Source organism: Saccopteryx bilineata, chromosome 11 (assembly GCF_036850765.1).
Source record: "Saccopteryx bilineata isolate mSacBil1 chromosome 11, mSacBil1_pri_phased_curated, whole genome shotgun sequence".
Classification (NCBI taxonomy): domain Eukaryota; kingdom Metazoa; phylum Chordata; class Mammalia; order Chiroptera; family Emballonuridae; genus Saccopteryx; species Saccopteryx bilineata.
The window spans coordinates 47,591,309-47,603,777 of NC_089500.1; the positions used below are offsets into that span (position 1 = coordinate 47,591,309).

Genomic DNA, 12,469 nt, shown 5'->3' on the forward strand with positions numbered 1-12,469 from the left:
TCATGCGGCTTAAGCGTGGGCTCACCAGCTTGAGTGCGGAGTTGCTGGCTTGAGCGTGGGATCATAGACATGACCCCATGGCTGATGGCTTGAGCCCAATGGTCTCTGGCTTGAAGTCCAAGGTCACTGGCTTGAGCAAGGGGTCACTAGCTCTGCTGGAGCCCCCTGGTCCAGGCACATCTGAGAAAGCAATCAATGAACAACTAAGGTGCTGCAACTACATGTCAATGCTTCTTGTTTTCTTCCTTCCTGTCTGTTCATCCCTAGCTGTCTCTCTCTCTCTCTCTCTCTCTCTCTCTTTCCTTCTCTCTCTCTCAATTAAAAAAAAAGTAATTTAAAGCTAGGAGAAAAGGAATTTATCCAAGCAATATATTCCTGAGTCAGAGAACTTACATTATTATAGTTGTATCAGATAAACATTTATGAAGTTTTCAGTAAATTTTCAGTTTTTGCCACTTTAGATTACTTATTTATGATTCCATTAATTTTTAGTTTCTTAATATTGGAAATTTGTCTTTGACTCTTTTTATTATCTTGGTATTTTTCAAAAATAGCAACTGGTGGAAGAATGTACACATAGGAATGAGCTTCAGATGCAGTTGGCTAGCAAAGAGAGTGATATCGAGCAGCTGCGTGCCAAGCTTTTGGACCTTTCAGATTCTACAAGCGTTGCTAGTTTTCCTAGTGCTGACGAAACTGATGGAAACCTTCCAGGTAAGAATATTAATATCTATTTCTTTCATTTGGTATTCTACCTCCTATCATTTTGTCCATGGGTCTTTTTTATTTATTTTTTATTTATTTATTTTTTGTCCGTGGATCCTTCAGAAGAAATTTATGTTTCTGGTAGCCCAATTCTCTTGACATTTGTATACTTAGTATATTTTATGAAATAAAATCAGTCATAAGCAATCTTAGGCTACTAAAATAGATTTGGGAGGCTCTATCTGAATAGAAACCTAAAGAACTTTCTGAACCTAACTCCATGGTGGAAGTTAAAGCTGCTGCACCACCTCTCACTATTTAAAGAAAACTGTATATGTTTCTTGAGTAGCAGCTTTTCAATGTTTTATATATTTTTGTGCTAAAACAAAGACTGTACTTAATCAGGTCCACACCAGCTCTATGTAGAAGTGTACCTAATGACCTAATGTAGCAGTGATAAACTTCAATCAGACTGTTTCAATTTTAGAGAAATAGATTAAAAGGGCTGTGAGATACAGATAGGACAGGAAGTCAGGTAAATGCAAAAGTGAGTAGCTAGGATTTTGGACTTTTTTCTATGTCTCTTTTTTCTCCAGTGGAGAATCATTTAAGAAATAAGCACAGCATCATTCTTGGATTAATTGTAGAGCAAGCTATGGTACATATCTTTTTAACAGAGATGAGCAGTATACGTATTACAAGTTCAAATAACATGAAGTAAATAAGTCATGTATGTATTATATATGTATATAATATTAAAACATGCATTACAAATTTTAAAGGCATATAGATATATACATTTGACATACTATACATTCTTAGGTCAATATTTTGGTGGAAGTTTTGTTTACATGATCATAAACTTGAAAATATATTATAATTAGAATCTTTACTTAATAGTGCATGAATGAAAAGGTACTTATGAAGCAACATGTTCATATTATAAGGATTTTATTTTAACAGATATTACTTGATGTAAGAAATTTGATAAGTTACTTAGAAATTTTTTATGTTATTGTTCTTGGCCAAGAAATTGGACTCAAAGTGGAAAGTGAGGCCCTGGCCAGTTGGCTCAGTGGTAGAGCGTCGGCCTGGCGTGCAGGAGCCCCAGGTTCGATTCCCAGCCAGGACACACAGGAGAAGTGCCCATCTGCTTCTCCACCCCTCCCCCTCTCCTTCCTCTCTGTCTCTCTCTCTTCCCCTCTTGCAGCCAAGGCTCCACTGGAGCAAAGTTTGCCCAGGCGCTGAGGATAGCTCTGTGGCCTCTGCCTCAGGCGCTAGGATGGCTCTGGATGCAACAGAGCGACGCCCCAGATGGGCAGAGCATCACCCCCTGGTGGGCGTGCCAGGCGGATCCCAGTCGGGCGCATGCGGGCGTCTGTCTGACTGCCTCCCCGTTTCCAGCTTCGGAAAAATGCAAAAAAAAAAAAAACAGTGGGAAGTGAATTCAACTCTTATTTGTATATCATATAATCCCTGCCCTCGTTCTTTGTGGCTTTGCTAGCTCAAAGTCAGATATGTGAGAAGGGTAGAGCAGGGAATGAATATTTTCTATCCCAGTGGTCAAGGAATTTCTTTTGTTTTTTTCATTTTTGACTCTAAAACCTCCTACCTGTTGAGAAACTTGTAGGGGCATATTTTTATTAGAGGATCACTTTGAATGTATAAGGAAACTCTAGATTCTGCTGATGTTTGAACATCTTTGTATAGAGTTGGACTTATTAGTAAGAGATGACTTTTACAGGTGTTTGGCTATATTCTTTAAATTATTGAACTGAATTTAATGTAGGTTAAATATCCTGACCAGGTTTTTTAAATCTTTATTCCATTCAAAATTTATTTAAAATATATTATTATGTGTACCTTGGTTTTTCTTTGTATTAGATTAAACGTTTCAGAGACTGATTTTAACTTATTTAGAATTATTTAGATTGATTTTATTTAGAAGATTTGATTTGAAAGATGAGTTTAAGGGGCTTCTTTTCCTTTCTTTTTTTTTCTATCTTTTTTTTATTAATTTTAATTTATTGTGTTTACATAGATTCTAGTGTTGCCCCGAATGCATCCCCCTCCCCTGTATTCCCCTCAACATCTCCCTTGCCCCTCCCCATTGTGCCCTCCCCCCTTCCCTTCAAATTTATTTCATACTATCATTTCCTTTCCCTCTATTCTCTTTTCCTCTGGTCCCTTTGACCTCTCCTCTGTCTCAATTCTGTTCCTCAGTTCTTGAAAGAGGAAGGTGATGAGTTTTATCTTTCATCCTGGCTTATTCAGTAAAGCTAAATTCAAAGGATCATCAGATGGTTTGACTGGCAGACTTAGGTTAGGAATCCACTTGGATTTCAGAATCCTGATCTAATAAATCCATTTTGGAATCAGTCTGCAAAGAGATTTTAAAATGTTTCTACTTGTGCCATACTGAATATATTACTTAAAATAACTGTGTTCAGAGGTTTTGTTTTTATTGTTTTCGAAGTCCAAACCAAATGAGGGGAAATATTAAAAGTACTGGTGGCTGGCCCTGGCCGGTTGGCTCAGTGGTAGAGTGTTGGCCCAGCATGTGGAAGTCCCGGGTTTGATTCCGGCCAGGGCACGCAGGAGAAGCGCCCATCTGCTTCTCCACCCCTCCCCCTCTCCTTCCTCTCTATCTCTCTCTTCCCCTCCCGCAGCCAAGGCTCCATTGGAGCAGTGTTGACCTGGGCACTGAGGATGGCTCCATGGTCTCTGCCTCAGGTGCTAAAATGGCTCCAGTTGTAATTGAGCAATGCCCCAGATGGGCAGGGCATCACCCTCTAGTGGGCATGCCAGTTGGATCCTGGTCAGGCGCATGTGGGAGTCTGTCCCTCTGCCTCCCTGCTTCTGACTTCAGAAAAATTTTTTTTTAAAAGTACTGGTGACTATTCTCCATTGCTTAAAAGGAAGCCAGTTGAGGTACTTCGTTCACTATCACTGTGTTTTCCATCTTAAAACTTTTAAAGATTTCTACAGTTTACCCTTGATTTTCATGTCAGAGGTGGAAATTAATGGATAGTCTTTAATCTTTCTTTTTTAATTTAGTGAGAGGTGGGGAGACAGAGACAGACTCCTGCATGCACCCCAACCAGGGGATGCTCTGCCTGTCTGGGCCACTGTTCCGTTGCTTGGTAACCAAGCTATTTTAGAGCCTGAGATGAAACCATGGAGCCATCCTCAGTGCCCAGGGCCAATTTTGCTCAAACCCTTGAGCCGTGGCTGTGGGAGGGGAGGAGAGAAAGAGAGAGAGAGAAGGATAGGGGTGCAGGGGGAGAAGCAGATGGTCACTCCTTCTGTGTGTCCTGACTGAGAATTGAACCCAGGACTTTCACATGCCAGGTCAGTGCTCTATCAGGGAGCCAACCAGCCAGGGCCAATTATCTTTATCAATGTTATTCTACCTGTGTGTTATTTTGCTAGTAAATTGAAAATCTTTATTAAACCTACCATTTACTAGATGCAGAAAAATAGTCCCTTGCAAATAAAGTTTAAGGTTTGCAGTCATATCTAGGAAGAATTATTCAATAATTTCTACCTAATTCTTAATATAAGAGAGTTATATACCATTCAGGTATCTGAAAGATTTTTTGAAGATAATGACTAAGGATTAATTTTATTTACTTACTGATTTGTTTATTTGTTTGAGAAAGAGGGGAAGGTGGAGAGAGAGAAAGAGAGAAGCATCAACTAGTTGTTCCACTTAATTGTGCGATTGATTCTTTCTAATATGTGCTCTGACCGGGACTGAGACATGCCACCTTACTGCTTCAGAATGCTGCTCTATCTACTGTGCTACTGGCCAGGGCTAAGGTTACTTGTTTTAGAAAATTAGTATATGAATTTATAGGCTAAAAAGAAGATTACTTTAAATAGAATATGTTTACTCAACAGTTAAATGCCTTTTGAAATATGGATATTTTTAGTTCAGTGAAATGTTTTGTTTTAAGTAGTTAGGTAGATGACCTGATATATGACTTTCATTCTCTTAGATTTCATCATTTAGCCTGACCAGGTGGTGGCGCAGTAGACAGAGCATCAGCCTGGGATTCAGAGGATCCAGGTTCAATACCCTGAGGTCACAGGCTTGAGCGCAGGTTCACCAGCTTGAGTGCAGGGTTGCTGGCTTGAGCATGGGATCATAGACATGACCCATGCTTGCTGGCTTGAAGCCCAAGTTGCTGGCTTGAGCAAGGGGTCACTGGGTTATCTGGAGCCCCTCTGTCAAGGCACATATAAAAAAGCAATCAATGAACAACTAAGGTGCCACAAAGAATTGATGCTTCTCTTCTTTCCCCTTCCTATCTGTCCCTGTCTATCCTTCTCTCTGTCTCTCTCACTTAAAAAATTTTTTAATTATCTTGAGTATCTAGAGCTCAGCTTCTATAATCTTAGTGGGCATCTTGTCATTAACTAGATTAAATCTAAGTTTCCCAACTCTGAAAAGCTTAGAAAAATATCATTACTCCTTTTCTGACTTATAACCCTTTGAAGTTCTTAAAATCCCTTGCATTGTTTTATTTTTATTTTTAATCTTTATTTTTTAGTGAGAGGAGGGGGGGCAGAGACAGACTCCTGCATGCGTCTCAACTTGGATCCACCCAGCAAACCCACTAGTGGCAGATGCTCTGCCCATCTGGGCCCTTGATCCACTGCAACCTGAGCCATTTTTTAGTGGCCTGAGGTGGAGGCCATGGAGCCATCCCCAGTGCCTGGAGCCAACTCGCTCTAATTGAGCTATGGCTGCAAGAGGGGAAAAGAGAGAGAGAGAGAGAGAAGTGTTTTATTTTTCACTATTTACTTTCAAGAGAGAGGAAGGGAGAGAGAGAGAGAACACGCACACACACGACAGGAACATCCATCTGTTCCTGTATGTGCCCTAACCAGGGATCAAACCAACAACCTCTGTACTCCAGGATAATGCTCCCACTAACTGAGCTATCTGGGCAGGGCTAAATGGTAAATTCTTGATGTGTATCCCAGTGTTTGAGTATGTGATAATTTGTGACTTTGTCCAACTTTAACCGGTGATTTGAAGATAGTGCATCTGAATTCTTAAGCATCAGTGGATTTCATTTTCTTTTTTATATGTTGGAATGGTTCTCTAGTTCTGTTTCATAAGCAGTTTGTGGTTTATCCAGGTAAAGTTCGGTAATCTTCAGAGGTTATCGTTGATGTTTAAATCAGCTGTATTAAATATTGGTTTAATATAGTTAGCCTCTTTATCTCATATTTGGGTAAAGGAGTCAATTGCTGATATTGCAGTAATACACATCTAATTTTTTGTAACTTAAAGTTTCTCTACAAATATAGAAAAAGTACAAGTTGTTTTTCTACTTCCATAGCATATTATTGATGATAATCTAGATTTAGAACTCCTCAACATTTCTTTATCTGGAGAAGCTAATTTCTGTGTTTGTGATGTAAAAGATGGAATACTGAAATACTGTACTATATTTCAGATTTCCACTTACATCCCAAGTGGTCATGATTTTAAAGGAGGTCTTTATATATTTTTTAAAAATTGGTAAATTAACTTGCATCTAAGAAGTGGATAAAGAGAGAAGAAGTAATATATTTTGTATGTGTTATTGCTGAGCTTAGTCTAGCTGTTTCTCTGAAAAGAATTTACCAGAAGGAAAAACTAAATTGTTTTAATTTGTCAAAAACCACATATTTTCTACACCTTTTGTTGAATTCTGAATTTCTTCATTTAAATTACAAATATAAAATTGGGCTTATTTGATTTCATAACATGCCTTTGGTATAAAAATTTCTATAGGAACACTAAAGTGACAGATAAAGTTGTAACATATAATATTATTCATTGAAAATATACTAAAGAACCTGACCAAGTGGTGGCACAGTAGATAGGGCATCAGACTGGGATGCAGAAGACCCAGGTTCAAGACCCCAAGGTCACCAGCTTGAGCATGGGCTTATCTAGTTTGAGCAAGTTTCACCAGCTTGGACCCAAGGTCGCTGGCTCGAGCAAGGGGTCACTCGGTCTACTGAAGGCCCGCAGTCAAGGCACATATGAGAAAGCAATCAATGAACAGCTAAGGTGTCGCAGCAAAAAACTAATGATTGGTGCTTCTCATCTCTCTTTGTTCTCGTCTGTCTGTCCCTAACTATCCCCCTCTCTGACTCTGTCTCTCTGTAAAAAAATATATACATATAACACTAGCAGGTTAATCAAACGCAGAAGCAGTTAGCATTACTATTTTTGATATTTTTCCTCATAAAGAAATAACTGAGTGGAGGGGTATTTCTGGATATACAATTTTGTATAAATGTCAAGATTTCAGTGGCTTTTACACCTTTTATTTTCAATGAGGACTTAACTGGTATTAAATAGACTTAGGAGAAAGAGGTGCAATTTTTGCCACATTGAAGGGAAATTTTTCTAGCAATAATTTTTTTGCTTTTGTAAGAGAATATTTGTGAATGATCACCAACCTTCTACATGTTATTTAATATAAAACTGCCCTTTGGTTTTCAAATTATAACCATTATTTACAAAGGATGAGTATAATCAGCTAATTTTTTTTTTCTTGTGGGAAAGACAGAGATAGGGACCAACAGGAAAAGAGAGAGATGAGGGCGCTGGCCAGTTGGCTCAGTGGTAGAGCGTCAGCCTGGCGTGCAGGAGCCCCAGGATCAATTCCCAGCCAGGGCACACAGGAGAAGTGCCCATCTGCTTCTCCACCCCTCCCCCTCTTCTTCCTCTCTGTCTCTCTCTTCCCCTCCCGCAGCCAAGGCTCCACTGGAGCAAAGTTGACCCGGGCACTGAGGATGGCTCCATGGCCTCTGCCTCAGGCGCTAGAATGGCTCTGGTTGCAACAGAGCAACGCCCCAGATGAGCAGAGCATCGCCCCCTGGTGGGCATGTCGGGTGGATCCCGGTCGGGTACATGCGAGAGTCTGTCTGACTGCCTCCCCCGTTTCCAACTTCAGAAAAATACAAAAAAAGAGAGAGAGAGAGAGAGAGAGAGAGAGAGATGAGAAACATCAATTCTTCGTTGCAGTTCCTTAGTTGTTCATTGATTGATTTCTCATACGTGCCTTGACTGGGGGGCTACCTCAGACTGAGTGACTCCTTGCTCGAGCAAGCAACCTTGGGTCCAAGCTGGTGAGCTTTGCTCAAACAAGATGAGCTTGCGCTCAAGCTGGTGACCTCGTGGTCTCAAACCTGGGTCCACCGCATCCCAGTCCAACGCTCTATCAACTGTGCCACCGCCTGGTCAGGCTATCAGCTAATTTTTAAAAAGCAGAATTCCAAATTAATCAACAAATACCTACTCTGTGTGTCGGATGCAGTGAGGTGTATAAAAAAGTGTTAGGGTATGGTCTCTGCACTCTTAAAATGTACCAAGGAACTACCTAAGGAAACAGAACAACTACAGTGTATTGATGAACTGAATAATAGCAAACTAAAAAAAGATGGGAGAGGAGAAGGGATCATTTTGAGCTGAAGTTTCTCCTATTTCCTCCACTTTTAACAAGTGTAGTTTAGGTGAAAGGGAATAACAAAAGCAAAGGACATTAAGTACTTTAAGGAAGAAGTTGGAAAAAGAACATGGCCCCGGACTGAATTAACTGCAAAGCTTGTTGAAAGCACAGCATTGTGCTCTAGGAACATAGACTCAGAGATTAGACTACCTGGACGAATCTTAGAGCTTTGATACTTACTTGGTAGAGTACTCTTAGGCAAGTCAGTTTTCCCTTGCCAAACCTTTCTCTCCATTTGTAAATGAAGGTGATAGTAGAACCTGTCCTATCCTATATTTCTAGAAATATACCGTATTCCCCATGTATAAGACACACCTTAATTTTGGGTCCCAAAATTTGGGGGGTGGGTAAATGTATTACATAAAGTTATTGAACTCAAGTTTTATTCATTATAAAATTCATACAACTAACTCCTCATCCATGTGAAAAAGCGAGAAATGCAAGTAAAAGAACTACAACCACTGTATAAGACGCACCCAATTTTTAGACCCCAAGTTTTTCGGGACAGTGCATCTTATACATGGAGAAATATCCTGTATTAATGGTATTATACACATTTTTTTTTTAGATGAGAAAAGCACTTGTAAAGCACTAAGCAAAAAAAAGTATTCAGTTAATGTTACTTCTTGTTACTTTTACTGTAAGACTGAGCTGTTTTACATCTATGTGAAGAAGGGCAATATATAGATATAGATATAGATATAGATATAGATATAGATATAGATATAGATATAGATGTAGATAGATATCTTTTTTATTAGATCATAATTTGAGCCATAACATAATCTGTTACATTACAATATTATATTTTAAATTTGGTTACTTTTCCATTCTTTTGTATTTCAAATATAAAATAGATATAAAAATAATTAAGCCTGACCAGGCGGTGGCACAATGGATAGAGCGTCGGACTGGGATAGAGAAGACCCAGGTTCAAAACCCCAAGGTCGTCAGCTTGAGCACGGGCTCATCTGGTTTGAGCAAAAGCTCACCAGCTTGGACCCAAGGTCACTGGCTCGAGCAAGGGGTTACTCGGTCTGCTGAAGGCCCATGTCAAGGCACATATGAGAAAGCAATCAATGAACAACTAAGATGTACCAACGAAAAACTGATGATTGATGCTTCTCATCTCTCTCTGTTCCTGTCTGTCTGTCCCTATCTATCCCTGACTCTGACTCTCTCTCTGTCTCTGAATAAATAAATTAAAAAATAATAATAATTAAATGCTCTTATCTCTAACCTGATACAAAATCATTTCTAATAAAATCATCTTTTTCTCCTGAGTATTTCAAATAAAGATTAATTATATTTAAACTAGCAACAATTACTATAAAATGCCTTGATCAAATTTGCCAAGGAATTTCTGGTATGTACAAACTGGTTAAAGTATAACAGTTGACCAACTGAATTCTGTGTTCTTTTGCTGTTCATTGAATTCTTGTACCACAATTAGTTAAAAGGCTTTACACCTCTTTGATAAGAATTATAATTGGACTTAACCACTAGAATTAAGTACTCCATCAACTAATTTTGGACAGTTTTATTGAAATTGTTTATGAGTGTTTTACCAAAAAGTTTATCAGAGTATTGTACTTAGAAAACAAATAAAATGCTTGTCTCTTATTCTTTATATCTAGTTGATTCTGCCTGCATTCCTTATTTATTTATCTTCTATTCTTATCTTCTGTGAGTAATAGGATACTTCTGTACTTTTGCTTGCTCTTGTGTAAATCATGGCTCTGATTTGTTCCACTTGCTGCATAATTTTTTTTTTGCTAAGTATTTTTATATGAATGTTAAATGATAGTTAAAGTCTTCTGTATCATATCCCATTTAAGCTGCAGTCCATTCCAGTCTTGCCTGGCTCTTAAGGTTATTGTTGTTAATTCATACTTTTATAATTAAGTACTAAATGTTAATTTTATGGGGAAAGGGGCTTGGAATTTTTTTTCTGCAATCTTTGTATGGCCATTAAAGTTGATTTTGTGATTGAAGCATGGAAGAGCAAATTATAGCACTTATTCATTTAGCTGTGTTCAAATGCCTGTCGCTGCATGCTGTCAGACAACTTGTAATAGCTTTTCCTTTTGTTACAATTGAAGACTGAATACTGTATATTCTTTTTCTCCTAGAGTCAAGAATTGAAGGTTGGCTTTCAATACCAAATAGAGGAAATATCAAACGATATGGCTGGAAGAAACAGGTACTTTATTCCCCATTATTTTCTAGTTGATATTTTGTTATATATTTAAAGCATGGAACTTGTATTAACTGCCCTATTATTAGCATGATTTTAGATTAATGCAATATAATTTAGATATAAATGGCAGGTATTGTGCCTATTACTTTAAACCAAGTTAATGTTGCTCTTACACCTCTTTCCCCTTTTTTCTCATTTCAGTATGTTGTGGTAAGCAGCAAAAAAATTTTGTTTTACAACGATGAACAAGATAAGGAACAATCCAATCCATCTATGGTACTAGACATAGAGTAAGTTGCTTTTGATTGAATTTTAAGTCAGCTGAGTATTAACTTTTGATAATTATTTTTATACTTATGATTTAGTTTATATTTTATTTAATGTTATCTTTTTTCTTAAATTTAAATAACTTCACATTAAATATAATTTTAGCAAAATGTGAAAGATTGTGCATATATGATTTATGTATTCTAAAGACAGATTTTTTTTATTTCCATGTTTATTAGGTTTTTGTTTTTTGTTTTTTGTGGGGTTTTTTTATTCATTTTAGAGAGGAGGGGGAGGGGAGAGACAGGGGGGAGGAGCTGGAAGCATCAACTCCCACGTGTGCCTTGACCAGCATGTTTGTTAGTTTTAAGTTCAGAAAACATCTCAAAAAGTATATGATTATGTGATCATTTTAAAAAAGGAAATACAAATATATCTGTTCTTTTTTAAAAACAGGTCAAAGAAGCCTATAATCAGCTATGTTTTTTCCTTGTATTCATTCTAAAGCCATTTTTTAGCACTGCTGCCTGTACTGTCATGGGTACTGTAGAATATATAAAGATGATTAAGGTAGTTTCCTATTTAACGAGTTTATAGACTAGTAGAAGAAAAGACATGCAACAAAATGTAAATTAAAAGAGAAGTGTAGTAGGTGCTATTCAAAAGAAACATAAATCTAAATGAAGTATTGCCATTGGAATTAAACATTTTTTTAAGCCAGTTATAGTTAGAATATAAAAATAATTGAGCAAATACCAGAGAGTACTGATACTTTATTTCCTCTTTTTAACCCTTTGAGTAGTATGTACGTTCGTGTATGACCTCGTGCCTCCTGACCATCCAGATTCCAGAGTATGATCATACAAAACTTTTATTTTTAAAATGTGTAAGGCAACATTTAAAAAAGGCAAATGTATGTGTTCTTCTTGTTTCCATAAATTGGTTATAAAACAAACATGATTTTAAGTTAATAAAACTGTAACTGTAATTTTATTTTTTGAATAAAAAACTTACTTCTGGGGGTCAGCGAGCATGAAAAAAAACAACTCACTACTCAAAGGGTTAAAAAGCATTAGTTGTGAAAATTTAAATGATCGTGTAAGTGGAATAATACATAAACAATAATAAGAGACATCGCCTGACCAGGCGGTGGCACAGTGGACAGAGCATTGGTCTGGGATGTGGAGGACCCAGGTTCAAGACCCCAAGGTCACCAGCTTGAGCAAAAAAAAGCTCACCAGCTTGGACCCAAGGTCACTGGCTCAAGCAAGGGGTTACTTGGTCTGCTGAAGGCCCGCGGTCAAGGCACATATGAGAAAGCAATCAATGAACAGCTAAGGTGTCACAACGAAAAACTGATGATTGATGCTTCTCATCTCTCTCTGTTCCTGTCTGTCTATCCCTATCTATCCCTCTCTCTGACACTGTCCCTGTAAAAAAAAAAAGAGAGAGAGAGAGAGAGAGAGATTTTTCAATAAGTTAATTACTTTTTAGATCAATGAGAGATTGTTTTTGTTTTACCTTTTTATTGAGGTATGATTTTCATATATTAAAATGAAGACATCTTAAATGTTCTGTTCGATGTCTTGTAATTATAAATACCCATGTACTCACCACCCAAGACAAGATAAAAAACATTTCCACCATCCTAGAAAGCTCACTTTTGCCCCTTCTATGAAAAAAAGAGTCTGAATTCTATCACTAAGGTTAAAGTTGCCTGTTCTACAACTTAATGTAAATGGAATATACTGTGTGTACTCTTTTGTGCCTGGCTTCT

At 37.7% G+C, this 12,469-nt stretch overlaps 1 protein-coding gene across 1 annotated transcript in view; it reads left to right on the plus strand.

The window, feature by feature from the left end:
• Positions 1-12,469, plus strand: part of ROCK1 (Rho associated coiled-coil containing protein kinase 1) — a 153,819-nt gene that overhangs the window by 135,183 nt on the left and 6,167 nt on the right. The window contains exons 27-29 of the mRNA XM_066247593.1: positions 555-714; positions 10,358-10,428; positions 10,627-10,715. Of these exons, the coding sequence (XP_066103690.1) occupies positions 555-714; positions 10,358-10,428; positions 10,627-10,715 (320 nt within the window). The remainder of the gene's footprint in view (positions 1-554; positions 715-10,357; positions 10,429-10,626; positions 10,716-12,469) is intronic.